This window comes from Pagrus pagrus (genome assembly GCF_965226575.1).
Source record: "Pagrus pagrus genome assembly, chromosome: 5".
Lineage (NCBI taxonomy): Eukaryota > Metazoa > Chordata > Actinopteri > Spariformes > Sparidae > Pagrus > Pagrus pagrus.
In genome coordinates this window covers 22,747,275-22,766,157 of record NC_140189.1, presented here as the reverse complement: position 1 = coordinate 22,766,157, position 18,883 = coordinate 22,747,275, and the positions used below count along the sequence as shown (strand labels likewise).

The 18,883-nt window shown below is 41.0% G+C and overlaps 1 protein-coding gene across 2 annotated transcripts in view; it reads left to right on the top strand.

The window, feature by feature from the left end:
- The window catches only part of pdgfrb (platelet-derived growth factor receptor, beta polypeptide), a 35,452-nt gene that overhangs the window by 9,828 nt on the left and 6,741 nt on the right, over positions 1 to 18,883 (top strand). Inside the window, exons 2-18 of one of the 2 annotated variants that reach the window (XM_084353838.1) lie at positions 2,919 to 2,992; positions 3,985 to 4,302; positions 4,745 to 5,002; positions 5,726 to 5,856; positions 6,557 to 6,719; positions 8,034 to 8,214; positions 9,307 to 9,422; positions 9,590 to 9,713; positions 9,855 to 10,066; positions 10,498 to 10,592; positions 10,676 to 10,808; positions 13,229 to 13,333; positions 13,608 to 13,718; positions 15,913 to 16,069; positions 16,264 to 16,430; positions 16,933 to 17,045; positions 17,887 to 18,009. In XM_084353838.1, coding sequence (XP_084209964.1) covers positions 2,944 to 2,992; positions 3,985 to 4,302; positions 4,745 to 5,002; positions 5,726 to 5,856; positions 6,557 to 6,719; positions 8,034 to 8,214; positions 9,307 to 9,422; positions 9,590 to 9,713; positions 9,855 to 10,066; positions 10,498 to 10,592; positions 10,676 to 10,808; positions 13,229 to 13,333; positions 13,608 to 13,718; positions 15,913 to 16,069; positions 16,264 to 16,430; positions 16,933 to 17,045; positions 17,887 to 18,009 — 2,556 coding nt within the window. In that variant the 5' untranslated portion in view covers positions 2,919 to 2,943. Of the gene's footprint in view, positions 1 to 2,918; positions 2,993 to 3,984; positions 4,303 to 4,744; positions 5,003 to 5,725; positions 5,857 to 6,553; positions 6,720 to 8,033; positions 8,215 to 9,306; positions 9,423 to 9,589; positions 9,714 to 9,854; positions 10,067 to 10,497; positions 10,593 to 10,675; positions 10,809 to 13,228; positions 13,334 to 13,607; positions 13,719 to 15,912; positions 16,070 to 16,263; positions 16,431 to 16,932; positions 17,046 to 17,886; positions 18,010 to 18,883 lie in introns of both variants that reach the window. The other variant, XM_084353837.1, reaches the window with a different exon arrangement.

The window sequence follows — 18,883 nt, the reverse complement described above, 5'->3', positions numbered from 1 at the left end:
TGACATGCTGCCAAACTTTCTTGGCAGATTCACTCGTGTCTTGACCCTTTTAACACTTGAACCAGGACAGAGATGAGCACACAAACAAGCCATGTTTTCCACAGTGTTAAGAAGACGCCCTAAAGGAGACGTATTATGCTCATTTTCAGGATCATACTTTTATTTTGGGTTACTACCAGAATAGGTTAACATGCTTCAATGCTCAAAAAACACACCAGTTTTCTCATACTGTCCAGTGCTGCAGTTCTGTCTGAAACTCTGTTTTAGCTACTGTCTCTTTAAGGCCCGCCCTACTGAATACCCAGTCTGCTCTGATTGGTCAGCTCACACACGCCTGACCCAGCAACGCTAACAACAACAGAGCAGCTGTGCTAAATCAATTCTCATGTGCCAAACTAGGCGCCAGGTAAATTTATGCAAATGTGTGACATGGTGACGTAGTGTGATGTCACAAAGTCACAGAATTAAAGGCAAGACTACTGTCGAGGCGTTTCAGGAGCGGTGTTTTCTGTGGGAGAGAGGAGCTTCTGTTGGTGCGGACCTTTTTAACTTTCAAGATCTTTTGCATGCAAATGAAAAAGCATTACAGGTATGCTTTAAGTCTCTCCTCACACCAAGACTACGACTTTGAAGTTACTGATTCATGTTCTTAAATCTTAAGTAAATCTCATCTTTACTCTCTAAACACTATTTGAAGTGGTTTTCTGGCTCCCTCCTCGTCAGCACATCCTATCTTGAGGGTCAGATTCCCTCTCAAAGAATCCCCCACTGCCCAGCGGTCAACATAAAACCTCATCGTGTTGCACTAGCCAAACGTTATTTTTCCACCCCTTTCAAAGAAGCCGGAATAAGATCTGAACACACAGACATTCTTGTTCAGCAAAGACTCCTTTCTGCCGTTTGATCTCAGATGTAAACTTGTATCCTGCAGTAGCCCCAATGTAGCTCTTTGGCTTGCTTTAGCAGAAAATAGCAGCAGCCGCCAGTCACAATAAGATTTGTTAGTCTTCATGGTGCCAAGTGACACATGCCATTGGCTGTTGTCGCTCACAGTCATCGTCGCTGACACCGAGGTTACTGGCAATCGTAAGCACTGATGTATGGCTTCCTCAGTGGACGGTCCCTCGCCGCTGGTTGCTGGGGGCCCCCGGGGGATAAAGTGACCCCCCTGCTTCTAACGTCATGACCAGCAGGGTCCCAAGTGTATCAGCGGTCCTGGGAAAGTTTCAGGGAAATACTGTGGGAACGTGAACCGTACACATACGCCAGTGACTGTGTTTGTGTGTGTGTGTGGCGGTGGGTGAAGAAGATGGGGGCAGGTTGCTTGTACAGTATATGTGTTTTAGCGCATGTAGCATACATTAGTGCAAATCTGTGCATGTGTGTATGAAAAGTATCTCTCTCTCTCTCTCTCTCTCCCTGTCTCTTGCTCTCTAGCTGTCTCTCCTTCACCCCTTTTTATTAGAACCAGGAGGCCGGGGAGGAAATGGAGCAGTCATGTTTTTGGAACAACTCAAGAGCTTTTTCGTTTTGGGAGCGGAAGTGCCAAAGGCAGTTAATTTGGAGAGACAATGTGGATCTGGTTTGAGTAGCTGGCTTTGGCTTAGTCATGAAACATGGAACTGGTTGGATGTTCCATCTCTTTAATACCTGAAAATAACGCTGTAACTTCAATACACTTCTACGGATTTAGTGTTAGAAGTGGTGTTGCCAGATGTGCTCAACTGATAAATGAACTGACAAAACTCTCAATAGCTTCAGATAAAATGGGGAAATAAGTCATTAAAACACGTGTTCCATTACATCATGTATGAAGATAGTCCAGTTTCTTAAAATAGAGATTGTAAAATTGGGTTGCATTATCGAGTAAGCCCGTTAAATTGGGTAACATTTCGCAAGACACATTTCACAACTTTTCCACTGCCTCCTTCGTTTTCTTCCTCCTCCACCCTCGCTCTTCCCAAGCCTCGCTCTTCCGCCCTCTCTCCCTTTCCCACCCTCTTGCGTACAGGCCTGTGATCCATCCTTAACTGTTTCCAGACGTCTGTGTGCTGCAGGCCTTAACCCCCATCCCAAACATAATAACAAACCATTCCTCCCCTCCTCAGTCTCAGCTTATGCCTTCTTACTTTGCAGTGAAATTGGCAAACAGTAAAGATGGGAGGAAGGTATAGAAACTATGAGGCACCTTTGACCTCAATATAACTTTAAAAAGATGCTGCAATGTTGGTGTACAACCTGATATCTCATTAGTATTGGAAAACCACAGAAACCTTTCAAAATCCTGAGTCAATCCTGTGTCAGCAGCGTATGTGAATGCCCTCATTTTCACTTTTGTTTACACCAAAACCAATTAATGGCTCAGCATGGCTCTAGAATAGCTTGGACGCAGTATTGTTGCCAGCGAGCGTGTTGCAAAGCTGCACACAGTGACCCGTTTGTTAGTGGGCAGAATGCTGGTGAACCAGGAACAAAAAGAGCCAGACATTGTCGCTCTGTCCTGGTGCAGCGAGGCATCAAATACCTCCAGAGTGAGCTGCATCTGCACCTCAGACTCTGCGTGCCGACCAGAAACCATTAAAGGAAGCAGCTTGACAACACATGAATATTTTTTGTTTGTTTCTTAAACCATGAGCGGAACATAGTTTTATGTCATTTACTTTGTTTGGAGGCAGATTGTTTGGAAATGCATTGTGATTTATCTTATAAACTTTCATTTAATCTGACCCGCCGGAGCTCACGAGGGCAGGAATCAATTCATCATGATATGAAGCCTTATGGAGAGATGTTAACTGGGGTGCTGTTGTGTGTCAATTGGATATGGGAACTTATTGCATATTTTGTAGACAGATTGACCTGCCTTTCCTGAAATGTTAAAGTTAAAGTTTAACCTGCGTTGTTCTACCCTCTGTTTCCAGAACAAAGTGCACTGAAGGCTTCGCCATGAGGAGGTTGATGGCATCAATGCTCCATCTGACAGTCACAGTTACAGGTGAGAACCTTCAATAAACAAGCAAGGATCTGTAACAGGACCACAAGAGCTTTTGCAGGAAAGCAAAGAGCAAACTGGGATTTTTTTCATTTTCCAACAAATCCAATGAAACGTCATCTGATTTTAATGTCACAACTTGAAAAAAGTCATGCTTATTGAGGGTAAAAGATCATTTTCAAAAGCTTTTATTCATTGTATATTCAGTAATCTGATGGACACAAAGTATAGACACTTGAAGGCCCAGTGTGTAAGATTTAGTGGCATATAATGGTGAGGGATCCAGATTGCAACAATTGAATACCCCCTGCTTCAATTGGTATTTATTTACCGAGGATGGCAAGACATGAGCTGTTCTACTCTGCCTCTGATTGGCTTACCCTGGTATTCTTACCCTGACAATAACCAATCATCATTCCTTGTACTACTGTAAATCAATAAATCAATCAATCATTGCCAAACATTGTACTTCAGTCTTCCTGTATTCATGCATTTAAATTGTCTGCTTGGATCTTCCTGGAACTGTCTGGAGTCTCCATGAGTCATGTGAAGATGGGCATTTTGAACTTCCGTTGTCCCTTCTGGACAACTGTAGAAACATGGCGGTGCAAAGATTTTCAGTTTCAGGTGATTATACACGAACAAAAGCATAATTATGAATGTTATATTACATTCATGCCAATAGATCACCATAAATCCTACACACTGGACCTTTAAAAAAATAATGAGTCTTTTTGGATTTCTTATTAGCAGTTCAGCCTGTGAGATAACAAAGTACTTTGATGCATTCAAACTGACCTCTGTCATTTTAAATAAATCTGTCACTGACAAAGGCATCATTATCCTCCCACACATCCTCTCCAGACAACTCGTATCCTTCATCATTTAGAGATAGAACAGGATCTGGCATGTATTGTTGATTTAACCCTCGACCTCATGCTGCCGTCTCTTTGACCTCCAGCCTGACCCCTTTTCTCTTGTTGTGTCATCTGCAGCCCTCCTGTATCTCTGCACTGAGTCGAGCTGTCTGGAGATCACACCCGATGACAAAGAGCTCGTCCTGGTCGAGGGCTCTTCTCTCATCCTCACCTGCTCTGGCTCAGGGGAGACTACCTGGGAGTTTAAGAGGGACGATGTGCCTTATTTCCAATTGGAGCAAGTTCATGACATCAGTCAAAGTTACCAAATCGTGCAAACTAGCGGCACAACAAGTGTTTTGACCTTGTGGAGCGTAAGCTGGAAGCACGCGGGGGTGTATCAGTGCATTGATCGAGGCACTAGAGAGGTTAAGGAGGTGGCTGTTTTTGTCCCAGGTGAGGCCTGGTTCTTTGAGCTGTGATTTAACTGTTTAGCGTCAAACTGTTTAGCCAAAGTCAAAGCGGGGTTCCCACACCTTCTTAAACTTCAAATTTAAGGACTTTTCAAGAACTTTCCAGGCCCAATTACCTCAAATTCAGGGACCCAACATGTTTTACAGAAGCTCTCTACAATTAAAAACAATATCAACAGAACTTAATTTTCTGTTCTTGCACAAAATATATGAATTCAAGCACCTTAAATGACCCATGATTATATTTATGTCTATCTTCAATCAAGGCCTCAAATTCAAAAACTATCCAGTTTGTATAAAATGCTGATTTCTTGTGTACTAACTGTAAAATCTATAAAGATTGATTAGTATGCAGTAGGGAACTGTTTAGGCAATTGTTTGAGCCACAGTTAAGTTAATGGAACGTTTCATGTTCCTGTCCACAGACCCTGATGTGTGGTTCTTAGAGAGCTCCCACGGCATGGTAACAAAGACCAGCGAGGAAAGCACCGTCCCCTGTGTGGTCACTAATCCCGACATCAATGTCACCCTGTATGAGAAGGACACTGATCTGCCCATCAGGGGGCTTTATGTCCCCAGTGAGGGCTACAAGGCACCGCTGGAGGACAGGACCTACGTGTGTCGCGGCGAGCTGAACGGAGAGGTTAAAGAGTCTCAGGCCTTCTACGTCTTCAGCATTGTCGGTAGGTGTTTGAAAAGAAACAGCTCGTCCCAAAATAAAAATGCTCCATTATCGACTCACCCCCATGTGTGCTGAAACTCCTGAGAACCCACAAACACACACACACACACACACACACACACACACACACACACACAGTTGGCCCCTTTAATTCAGTCTCAGCCTACACCCAAACTATTAAAGTTAATGAGTCTATCTTTTTAAAGCCCCATAAAAATACCCATAAAATGTCCATCACATTTCTACAAACGGCTTACGCAGCATACTCTGCTAGTTTTGTAGCCAAAGTATTGCTCTGTGAGTCCAAAAGTATAATTGATTCCTGTATTATCACACATGCTTTGGTCACCTTACAACCCTCTGGTGGAAGACTGGCTACTGCAGGGTGTGCAGAGACTGAGACAGGTTTAGGTTTAGTGAGGAGATAATGAGGTAAAAACCGGACTTTTGGGCTCAGAGAACAATCGTTTGGATGGAGAACGCGTGAGAAAGTGCTGCACAAGCTGCTTGGAGAAATTTGAAGAACATCTTTTTTTTTTACTTTTGTGCAGCTGTAAAGTTTTTAAGGCTGTAAAGGAGCCAGCCACCAAATGAGTTAAAATATTGTTTTCTGGTTCTAATTTTGTTTACTGATTGTTTAGTAGTGAAGGAGATTATCCTACATATTGTTCTGATAAATCACATCACCACCACCTCTCCCCCACACTCTCCCTTCCCATCCCAGTCCCAGAGGCCATCGACGCCTACATCAATGCGTCAAAGACCGTCCTGAAGCAGGGTGAACCGCTGACAGTAAACTGCACCGTGCACGGAGTGGAGCTGGTGTTCTTTTCCTGGGATATCCCCAACAGAGAGGTGAGTAGGAGTGGAGCAGAACAAGCGCTTTTGTTCAGCTTTCCCTTCCTGATCACTCTCCGGCCCCATGACCGAGCCCAGATTGCAACAAGATGTAGAGACGCACCTCGATTTTTTATCCCCCACTGATATTTTTCTCGTAACATGTGGTGTTGGTATTGTAATAATCGGTTCTTCTTGGGTTCATTTTGGATTGTTTATAGAAAGATCTCCGCAGAGAAGCTTTGATGACAAACTTTCAGACATTTTTACTCAAAATCAGACAGCATTTGGCACCTTTTTCCACAAACATGAAACCAGTTCCGTTCTGGTTCGTGTGCCTAATTTTGAACCACTCGGTGCATTTCTACCAGAGGTGGCCGAGCAGAGGTCATATTCCAGGTCCTTGTGAATTTTGCAGTGCGCTCCGTTGATGACACATCTACTAGGACTAGTGCCACTCAGGGTTCTGACTTTAATCTTATAAGTAAGAATTTTGAGAAAAAACTCGAAATGCAGGCTGGTTCAGCAGATAGCACGAGGTTCCAGGAATGTTGAATGGAACCGGTTCAAGAACTGAACCAGAACAAGAAAGAACTGGAGGAAAAATGGTGGAAAAGGAAAAGTATTGTGTGGTGCATAAGCAAAAATGAATTTTTGACCATATTCAACCTGATAATGAAATGTCACATCCTCGTTATTCTCCTCTCTCTTCAAGAAGATTGAGGTCGAGCCACTGACTGACGTCCTGTCCGCCATGAACATGCGCTCCTGCCTGATCTTCCCTCGTGCCACGGTGGCCCACAGCGGAAACTTCATCTGCCATGTCCACGAGGGTGTCCAAGACCAGACCGCCTCTGCCAGTGTCAACATCACTGTGCTCGGTTAGAGTTACCCACGCACATGCATACACACCAAACTAAAACAAACTGATGCTTGACAGATTATTATTGTGTTTCGCTGACAGAGGGAAGACTGCTTATTATGTAAACGTTTGCGAGTCAAGGTGAGAGAGGCGCTTCTTTTAAAGGAAATGGAGACATCTTATATTTATTTCTGGTCAAAGTGTGAAATAAACCTTTGACGCGGTGCGGATGCGCTGAGTGATATCTTGAAAAACAAAGCTTCACACCAGGGGGGTACAGCAACTCTATATTCAGACTTTTGGGAATAAAACTCCGAGCACACATGAAACGTTTGTGCAACTGAGTTTTGACTTCAACCATTAACATACAGTTAAAGTCCAGCGTCTCAGCAGATAAAAACAGGACTCATCACAGAGCTTTTCTCCCTCGTTCTCCCTTGACAGTCACTAAATGTATTTGGGTCTGTGAATGCTTATTCTATCTGCAGCGAGGTGTGTTATGTTTATGAAATCCTTGAATAACTCGAGCCTCCATGCTCCATGGAGACAAGGACAGTTTAGTGGTGCTTTCTGGACATCTCAGTGGAAAAGACAGATGCTGTCTGACCACAGGAGGTCAGCTGCAGCAGCACAGTGCACTGTCTGGAGCCTGCTGTCCAGTGAAGTGACTGGATTATAATGAATTTAATTTATTATAAAACTATATTGTAATCCTTTTTTATGTTTACAATGAATCACTCTCTCAGTGAATTATTACCAGATCTTGCACATTTTCACAGGCATATAGAGCTTCATGGTGTCTTTTAGCTCATTGTTTTGTATTTCCAGTCTGCAATTTTACTATTTTAGTTCACTCTCAGAGCTCCCATCAACATCTTTTAGGCCGCAGCAGTTTAGAGTGAAACAGCTCTTAAAACCTCCTGTACACTACCTGCCTAGCACCAAACAGCAGCAGACAAAGTTAGCAACTAGTGGAGCATTTAGCAGCTAAAGAGCCAAATATTTTTCTTAGGCATGGCTGTAGAGGAAAACAAAGCTGAAAGAGAGTGCTAATCAGTGTCTTGTACATGTGTAAGTTCAATATATCAACTTAAAAGGTGATGTATGTCAGTGTTGTGTTCATGGATTGTTTTTGCTGCCCCCAAGTGCCAAAAAAGGTTATTGCAGGATTAAGAATTACACTAAGACAAAAAGAAAGAATGTGCATGAATACACGGATAATATATATTATTTTATTCCAATATAAATTACATATATTTTGTACATTTTGTGCAAAAGATCAACTGTATGGCATGTGCATTATTGTTGCTAATGACATTTTTCCTTTCCTCAGAACGAGGCTTTGTGGCTGTGAAGGCTGCTCAGAAACAAAACATTTCAGCCAAGCTCCAAGAGAACGTGGAGCTGAGAGTGGAGATTGAAGCCTACCCTCCCCCTCAGGTCCACTGGAGCAAAGATGGCACCGCCATCAAGGGAGACAAAACCATCACAACCAGACAAGAGCATGAGATCAGGTGAGACATCCAGCCAGACTTTCAGCTGTCTTTTGACTATAAACATGCCCTTCATACCATAAAGTAATAAACTCATATGAGTTCATACATTTAAACAATCAGCACAGAACCTGTGTTAGGGTGACAGCCTCCGGAGGCGTCCAGCTCTCATCAGTCAACACCAGATAAGGCCTCTTCAGAGAGAAACACAATACTCTCCAGAGGGCCGGACTCCATCATTCATCGCACAGGAACCATAAACACAACATACCTGTCACAACTCACAGATGTCTTTCAGAAAAAAAAAGCCAAACAGTGTTTTAATTGTGGGACCATGTTTTCACATATTACAAAGTAATATGACAAAGTGAAATATCATCCACATGCTCGATTCACAGATGGAGAAACAAGCCCTCTGTTAACAAACACCATCAATAGTCCACACCTCAAAATAAAAAAGAGAGAAAAATACCAGATGTGTTATTTCAGCAAACCCTACTGAATTTAAACAAAAAATTACAATAAGTACAGTATACAACAACCACATAGTCCCCCTAACTAAACAAACAAGAAAATGTGATATGATCAACAACCAAAACAATAAGGGAAACAAAATTAAACCAGTCATCCGCAGACACTGGCTTTGATGCAATCATGCAAAATTCAGTTGTGAGCATTTAGAAGGAGCTTATCAAGATGTTTATAGTGTGATGATGGGAGATGCATATCCTAAGGGGTTGACCTAAAGAGGAGAGAAGTCAAGGGTGTTTCTTTTTTTTTTTTATATATCCCAGAGTTCCTGGGAAATACGTCTCAAAGCGTTAGGGTTACCATGGGTTTGGTCTACTATGAGCAAGAAAAATACTTTATGTCCGATGTTCACATGATTAATTTTGGTCAAGAAAATTTTGCAGAGTCTCCCTTTCTCTGTATGTAAAAAGTAGGTCCAGTCAAATCTCTGGTCTCTTCAATCATCTTTAATACATTCATTATGTAAATCTCTCCCCTTTATGACAAATATTTGGCAGCTCATGCATATTCAAAGAAAGGAACAGCGAATAGTCATATTTTAAAAAATATCCTCACCTCTTGTCTGTATTTGCTCTACCTCAGGTATGTCACTATTCTCACCTTGGTGAGGGTGAGGACGGAGCAGAAGGGCCTCTACACCGTCCTTGTCTCAAATGGAGATGACACAAAGGAAGTGACCTTTGACCTGGAAGTCAGAGGTGAGAGATCGTTTTAAGAACTATAAATTTATCACAGCATTCAGGGTGTTTTTGTATGTTTTTAGTTCTTAAACCGCAGCAAAGGTCTTGAAGCACATATTTTTTGAACAGTCTTTTTTTTATCCATGTCAGTGATGATTAATGACCGCTGTACCCCCTGTGTGTAGTCCCCTCTCAGATTAAAGACCTGACAGACCACCACCTCCCTGGGAAGAGACACTTGGTGACCTGTGTAGCTGAGGGGGTCCCCACGCCGACCATACAGTGGTACAGCTGTGACAGCATGCTCAAGTAAGTCACGCCACCCTCCATTCATCACTGAGCTGTCACATAACAAACACTGAGGGGTTGACCAAACACAGAAATTTATTTTACTTTCAAATTGTGCACAACTTCAGTGATTCCACCTGCTGATCTCTTGTCCTGCTGCAGGTGCAGCAACCAGACAGCGATCTGGCAGCCGCTGATACCAGAGCCAGAGGTGCTGAGCATCCGGACCAACGTCAGCTTCAGTGAGACTCGTAAAACCAGCCAGGTGCGGAGCCAGGTGACCTTCCACAAGCCCCAGCAGGTCACAGTTCGCTGTGAGACCAGCAATAAAGAAGGACTCGTCGACAGAAGAGACGTCAAACTGGTGTCCAGCAGTAGGTGTCACATTAAGACTGTCCCATTTTTTTATTGCTGTGTCACTTGAAGGATACGAGTCCTGTTTACAAAGAGAAGCGAAAATTGTAGAACTTTATTTGTATGAGTTTTCTCTTTTCACATCATAAATGTACAATGATTAAAGGAAAACATTTAACACTGTCGGGTTTAAGTAAACAAACACATGGTGGTCTGGTAATAAATGAGATTTAAGTCTGAAAGGTTTATGTTTCACAAGGTTTCACCAAACAGTAAGAGAAGATAAAATATGTGTATTTGTACTAAAGCTTTAAATGTCATCTAACTGAAACTTTCTTTGCAGAATCATTGCCAACATGTTAATAAAGTGAAGTTTTAAGTCTGTTGAGAATTCGGGACATTGTTCTGTTTGAATTGAACCTCATGCTCTCTGTCCTTCTGCCTGTTGCAGCTCTGTTCTCCCAGGTGGCAGTATTGGCTGCTGTTCTGGCCTTAGTGGCCATCATCATCATGTCTATCATCATCCTCATCGCTGTGTGGAGGAAGGTGAGAAACACACTAAACTAAACCTAAATCAAAATATAGGAAGATGTTTTTGTTTTGGTCTCATGTGTGTTTTTTATCCCCAGAAACCTCGCTATGAGATCAGGTGGAAGGTGATCGAGTCCGTGAGCCAGGACGGTCATGAGTACATCTATGTGGACCCCATCCACCTGCCGTACGACCTGGCCTGGGAGATGCCACGAGACCACCTGGTGCTGGGTGAGTCCTCAGGCAAACAGGGACAGATGATAGTATGGAGAGCTGCCGGCATGTGAAGCCCAGTGAGACACCTTATGTGATGTAGGCTGTGGAAAAAATAACTGACTTTGACTTGGATGTGCTGCCACTATTTATATACATAGCAGGCAAGTCAAACATAAACACAGTTTTATTAATAGATAGCTTTAAAATGTATTTGTGTTACTTACTTAATCCATACTTAAAATCATTTAAATTAGAAAATACACACACATTTTACAAGTAAAGTTAACAATAAGTTAATATACAGTTTGCAAAAAGCTAAATTATGTCCCTTTGGTTTCCTTTTGCCAACTTTATTATCATTGACATGTTTTTTTAATTTTTATTTTGTTATTACTTTAGTTTTATTACTTTTAGTTAAATATAATTATTTTTGATACATTTGGGATCAAAGGAACAACTTCCCTTTGCTTTTATTGCTCAGTATTTTTATTTTGGATTAATATATGAATTGCTTTATAACTAGTTGTGATCACTTATTATTATCAGACAAAACAGACTTTTAGTCGGCAGTCTGCTTGTTGCTCAGACCAGAGCAGACAAAATATCACCAGGTGACTTTAGTGCTGTGGGTGTTTTGGGTCGTCTGGGCATAGATGGGGCTAGAATACTAAGTGAGTTTTGTTAAACTTGTCTTCTTGGCCTGAATCCCACCTCATTTTTTAAAGCTCTTTTTAAACCTTTGTTGTTGATGATGTGTTGTAGTCAGCTGCTCCTTAAAAACAGGAAGCTTCCCAAGTCCACTGAGGCCCTCAGGAAAGTTATCTGTATGGGGCCATTATTGTGGCAGAACAATTTACAAATGTGAGTGGAAAGTTTCGCAACTTTACTGGAATGTTATCAGATTGTGTAAAAGAATCCATAAATGTGTATTGAGAATTGCTTAAACTGACTGGTGGCACGTAGGCTGTGTAGCTACTGAGGCTCAGAAAAATCTCCACACATGTTTGCAGATATCTGCCACGGAAGAAGTGTAGCAGATATCACGTGTAAAAAGATTTGAGAGGCCAGCCTGAGTTGTAACTGATGACTTGTATATTTTTCCATCTCTTGGAACCAATTCTTTTCAGCCATTAATGTCTCTGTACATATTTACAGATGTGTGCACACATTCACAGATATGTAGCCTGGTATTGCATTTGCGAATTGTTTTGGTCCCTTTCAATTCATTTCTTTATTTTCAAGCAGCATTGTGGGGTGGAAATTATTTACTTGGGCCACATGAGTTCAGATCTCCGTCCTCATTTTCTTAAAAATAAATACACTCATCAATCTTCAGAGTTCAATGATGATTGGGTTTTATTATCAAAAAGCAGGGGGGAGGGGAGTCAACTTAACTAATGGCAAAGCGTCACTCACATTTATGCTAAACCTCATCTCCCTTCAAGTTCCTCCCAGCTTTGGACACCACGATGTCATCCTTCATGAATTTAGTACCATTACATTCTTACTGTTCATAAAATTAACTTATCCACATTGGAGCTAACCACATTTTCATACCAGTTACCATTAATCTCATTACCTCCCTTCTTTCAAGGTCAAGCATCTGTATTTCAACAATATTCCCTTCCCTCCCACACACACTTCTTTACACATTTGTCTTCTTGCTTTTCTTGCTGTCTACTAGTAGTAATAAAAATAAATTAATAAACTTGTCCTTAATGTTAGTAAGGTCAAACATTTTTCCAACAGCATTATCAACAGGCAACACAATCTCCAGAATAAATGGCGATGATTCTATTTTTCAATTTCATCGTGTGACAAAGGTATGCTTCTGCTCTGGTCAGGTTAAGGCACAAAACCCACTTGTTTAGGGATTGGAAATTATCCTGTTTTGGCTTAAAATACATGTTTTGGCCGCCTCAAACATGTCTGGCATTCTTCAATCTTTAAAAATATCCGGCAGTGTCATGCTTGCAAAAGGTCTAAAAGCAGGCTCAAACTGCAGTTACCGGCTTGGCAGTCTTCTCGCCTGTAACTTCCCCAACATCCGCTCCTCCTCCCGATATGAAAGTCAGGCCATTAGCATTAACATGATACAGTATGATTTGATTGTAGAAGTGTCATCATACGTATGAAGCCTATCTGCACATTTACAGACATTTGCAGATCTGACGACAGTTTTCAAGATTTGTTCTACGCATATACAAATCTGATTACGCACACAGAAATTACTCTCTTCTCATGTTTACTTACTACATTATTGGCCCTATAAATCTGGACCATCTCTCATAACTTGCTCAAGCCAGTTTGTAATCACACAAGAGAAATTTGCTTAGATTAATCTTTAAATGAACACAGAGGGCCTCTTTTCCTTTTCATGTCTGCCATATGCTGCATTCACATTGCGTCCTACTGAGCCTCTCTTTGTGTTTCAGGTCGCACTCTTGGATCAGGAGCCTTTGGCAGGGTGGTTGAAGCAACTGCGTATAGTCTCACTCATTCCCAGTCCAGCACAAAGGTGGCCGTGAAAATGCTGAAATGTAAGTCATACAATGTAAAAACACAGTAGAAAGCCATGTGTGGACCACAGTAGAGTCCCCTGCGTACAGCTGTCAAACACTGTGACATCAGAGCAATATTCCTGGGAGCACGGAGGGAGCAGCAGCCTGCTGAGCTTTAGTTTCGTTGCCAGCCTGGTTCAAGTTTCAGCCAACGGGTCATTGAGCAGTTTGGCAGGGACGCAGTGTGTCCTGAACCGAACATGTTTAGTTCTCCTGCCCTCATACCTACCTCCTTCTCTCGCTCTCCTTCCAGCCACAGCCAGGAGGAGTGAGACTCAGGCTCTGATGTCAGAGTTGAAGATCATGAGTCACCTGGGTCCTCACCTCAACATTGTCAACTTACTGGGAGCTTGCACCAAACATGGTAGGCACCAGTGCTATACTGCGCTAATACCCATGACAAGTACGTCATGGGTAGTCATTTTTGGTGAAGGGCATTGTCCTGGTGCTTCAGTCTCACATCTATATCGGATCTAAAAGTTACAGATATGAAGTTAAAGGCATACTATGCAGGATTTGTCAGCTGCTGTAACCACACCATTCAAGGGTGCAGTAAGAGATTCTGGAGAAAGATGTCGATGTCGATGCGTCCAGACCGAAGGTCCTGTCCATAACTGTTTGCATATCTAACATTAAGCATAAACGACCGTAGTGACATCCTGTGAATGACTCAACAATCAACTTTGTTTCTCCAGAATCACTTACGCCCACAAACGTCCTGAACACACAAAATAATATGAAAATTTGAAATTACTGGCAGAGGGCAGGGTCTCTGCAGAAATAGACAGTGACGCACGCTCCTAGTGGGTCATAAGTGATGAATGAAAGGAAGTACTTGTATGAATCTATCACTTTTTTTAGGGAGCTTTGAGTAAAGTATGAGTTAACTCTTGATTCAAGTGTGTATCTCAAAGTTTATTAAGTGTTGTGCATTAGTGCTCAATTCACTTGTTTTCATGATTTCCAGCTGGAAGTGCTGCTTCTTTACAGTAAAAAGGGAAAGCGCTTCAACAGTTTGATAAGCTATTTAAAATGTTAATGTGAAAGGTCATAGTCCACATGATCAGTTAATGATGTAACATTCGATAAAAACGTGTAGTTTTGTAAACTCATTATCTGCTACTTATTATGCACACTTATGGTATGGATTATTTATTAACTGATTATTTATTAACCACAGTGATGAAATGTCAGTTATACATTTAATATCAGCACACATAATTTTTACAATTATACAATGTTCAATAATTCACACATAATAGCTATATCGCTTTAACGGCAACCATATTTAAATGAATAAGTTATTCATGAGCATGTCTGATGTTACAAATCGTAATTAGTAGGACCCAAAAGCGAAGACCAAAGGCAGGAAAAGGTTAAAAGGATTTTATATCAGTTGCTTGGATATTGAAATATGAAATGTAATTGAGTACATTTACTCGAGTGCTGTTATTAAAGTTGGAATATATAAGAAATGTAGTTTTAAACATTGAAAAATGTGCTAAATCATCAACATAATGTGAAGAAATAACAGTTTTGACGTTATGTCAAAGATGTCTATGAACTGTGTTGAAAAGTTATCTACTGAAGCTCGTATGCTAACTAGCTAGCCCTGAACCTAAAAAACCTCTTTCTTACAGTGGTGCAAAACTCCAATAATGCTTGCGGTGTAAACACCAACACTCACCTGGTAGTCTGACTCAGTGCAGGGCTAACTGAGCTAACAAGCTAACCGTAGCTACTGTCATGGATGCATAACAAGAATTTAGTAAGCAGCAGTTAGCGATTACTCTGGTGATATACTGCCCCTATTTGTTTGGAGTATGAATTGAAGGTGGCCAATTCTTGCGTATTGCACCATTAAGTACAGTTTTGAGGTGAACTTTACTTACTTTCACTTCTTTGCATTTTGGAGGCAGATGTTGTAAATTTTACACACTACGTTCATTTGATAATAAATTCATTATTTTTTTGTAGATTGCATGCTGTATATCAGAGCCAGAGTACTGCATTTTTAAATATATTTCTGGAATAATCGGAAAATTGCTTAATATCAGATCTGATAATCAGTCAACCAAGAGTATAGAGTATATACAACATCCATGTAAATATATTTATAATATACTTTTACTTCTTATTTTGATACAGTACATTTATTGCAAGAAAATTACTTTTGATACTTTAAGTACATTTATTATCAGGTACTTTATGACATTTACTCAAATACTATTCATATGAGTGAGTCACTTTAACCAATATTTTAACACAATATCTTTACTTTTACTGAAGTATGACTTTAGGGTACTTTTTACAATACTGAACTTCTCTTATACAATATTAAGTAACTAATGTATCAAATCAATTATCAACTAATCATGAACATTTCATAAAAATGTACCAGTTTAATTAGCTGTTTTTTCTTTTAATATTATTATAAAGGCTTTCCCCAAACATCTAACTAGCTTAGTAAATTAGTACAAGCGTACCCTGCCTATAATGATTTATTTAGTAGTGTTTAGTGAATCCTAAATTTAGATTTTTCTTCCTCCATTAATCAGGACCTCTGTATCTGGTGACCGAGTACTGTCGCTATGGTGACCTGGTGGACTACCTGCACAGGAACAAGCACACTCTCCTGCAGTACTACGCTGAGAAGAACCAAGACGACAGCTGCCTCATCTCAGGAGGGAGCACTCCACTCAGCCAGAGAAAAGGGTGAGAGGAACAGGCACTAAATCTCTGTCCAGAGCTGCACAAAGGAGCCTTCTGTATAACTTTTATCTACTGTCACATACCGCAGATTACTTTCTCCTATAAAGTGTATTGATGATGAAGAACCATGAATGTATGCGTGTATGGATGATATAGGTCAGTTTCAGGACATTTTCACACTTCATGTGTCCCTCCAGCTACGTCTCATTTGGAAGTGAGAGTGATGGAGGATACATGGACATGAGTAAAGACGAGCCGTCGCTCTACGTGCCCATGCAGGAGCAGATAGACTCCATCAAGTATGCGGACATCCAGCCCTCTCCGTACGAGTCTCCCTATCAGCAGGAGATCTATCAGGAACAAGGTTTGACTCGAACCATTCGTGTTTATATCATACCGTCCACGGTCTATACTGACAGTAATTTGTTTTCCAGAGATGTAATTGAAAACAAGTATGACGAATTTAGCTCGCTTTACACAGGAAACAAAAAGACTGAGACACAGTTGATTTAAAGATAATGTGAGGCTAATGAGTAAATATCTGTCTGCTGCTTAAAGAGGAGGAACTCCCCTGTATTTATGAGTGAAAGGAGCTCTTTTTAATCACTGGACTTGTGGAACTCCTGAACAGATTAATTGTTTTTGCCTCATAATTCAATGAACACAGTTTGCTTTTTGATCTCAGACCGGAGCGAATGTGCAGACAAACGTTACAGCGTATGAAAGGCATGAGCTTCAATTCAACCCATGCAGTCACAGGACAGGCGGAGTTTCCCAACATCAAGACAATGTCCTCATTCATGATGTCCCCCTCGCTTTCTCTTCTACCTCTTACGTTTGTTGTCTCACCTTGTCATCGTGTTAAGGTGGCGGCAGATTGGACCTGGTCATCAGCGACTCTACCGTTCTCACCTATGACGATCTTTTGGGCTTCAGCTACCAAGTGGCAAAGGGGATGGAGTTCCTCGCCTCCAAGAATGTAGGATTTTAAGATCAGTGTTTCATCATATGTAGCTGTAATGGTGGACTTAAGCTGCTAGATTCTAAGGAATAGTTCCACATTTTGGAAAATAAGCTAATTCACTTTCTTGCTGATGCATATGTTTGGATACAGCTGGTTGTCTTAGATTAGCATGAAGACTGGACTCGGGGAAACAGGTAGCCTGGCTTGATCTGAGGATAACTAAAGTGACCTATCAACACCTGTAAAGTTTACTAGTTAACGTTATATAACAAGGGGTCAGAAGCAGAGGGGCGTAAGTTTCATTTTGGGGAAAGATTAGTAATATATAAATATAATTAAAGCTGTTGGTGAGCTCGTTCTATTTCCGATTGGGCAGAGTTGAATTTTAAAGCAATTCAAAGTAATTAATCAAACCCAACACTGACTTCGACAAAATATGTAAAAATGTTGTTGAATAAAGCAATTTAATCTTGAAGTAAACATGTATGTAACGCTGTGATCCTGCCCTCTTAATGAAGTTACATAGTGAAGAAACAAGTGATGGGGGAGCAGAGTGGCTGAGACAGAGACACAATTCACCCTATTACAAGACACTGTACGATCAAAATGATTTAGAAGCTGTGATTTTACGGTAAAAGTGTTACATAATGTTGCTTTAAGTATATTGCCATCAACATATTTATTAAGTTTTAATATCTAAGATTGAATTTTGTAAAAAGAGTCGGTATAAAGTATGGTTATATTTTGTTTTGCTCTCCTGTAAAACTATCTTGCTCTCTCTCGCTTGTTGTTTGTTGTTTCTGAAGGGTAAAAAACAACGATTTGATTTAATTCTATTATTTTTATTCCACCACAGTGCGTCCATCGTGACCTTGCTGCCAGGAATGTGTTGATCTGCGAGGGCAAACTGGTGAAGATCTGTGACTTCGGCTTGGCCAGAGACATCATGCATGACTCCAACTACATCTCTAAAGGCAGCGTAAGTGGCAAAGTGGCAACAGCAGTGCAGAGATCAGGGATTTACGATGAAAATAATTAAACCAATCAGAAAATATTTTATTTTGACTTTAAAGGTGCATTATGTAACTTTGTTAGTAACAGTTTTGTTTATTTAGTCATATATTATTGAACTATAGGACTTCTAGATGGGCTATTTGCGTTCTCACCCTACCAAAACTCAACACACATTTTTCTGTCCAATTGGGCCTCTCAACCACACAAACACGGCGATTTCACCCACATAAACGGAAATATTTTTAAACGAATAAAAAAGTGGAGAAATAAAAAAATATCCGATTGAGTGGATCCGTGTAGCGATGTTAAACGGAGCTGGTGTTGACACGATGATGACAAGCGCCTAGTGACAAGCTGTTCGCACATGCGCATTGAAGCAAAACGGGTGTCACCAACAATGGCTGACATGTACCGGGCTATCTATGTGTACTTTGCACTTTCAGGTCTCATCTCAGCGCTACACATGAACGTAACGTTGTTGCAACAACTCTACTTCATCGTCGGTCCACACAAAAGATTCTATTGTCTTTTCCTTCGCCGTAACTTCTTACCCTAACTGCCGCCGTTTGACTGCTTCTTCTGGACCATTTGACTGCGCATGCTAATAACGTTCTTCTTCTGTGGTATTTTACATTTTGCTAATCGCCACCTATTGGCCGGGCATGGCATTGCAGGCTTCAGAGGCGATCGTTTTCAGTTTTGCCTCTTCGTATGACAGAGACATTTCTGTGGTGTGGACAGAGTAATTTTTTAAAACGAGGACGAAAATGTCCGCTTAAAAAAATATCCATATACGTGTCCAGGCCTAAAAGTCATGTTAGCTCTTTCAAACTGCTGTT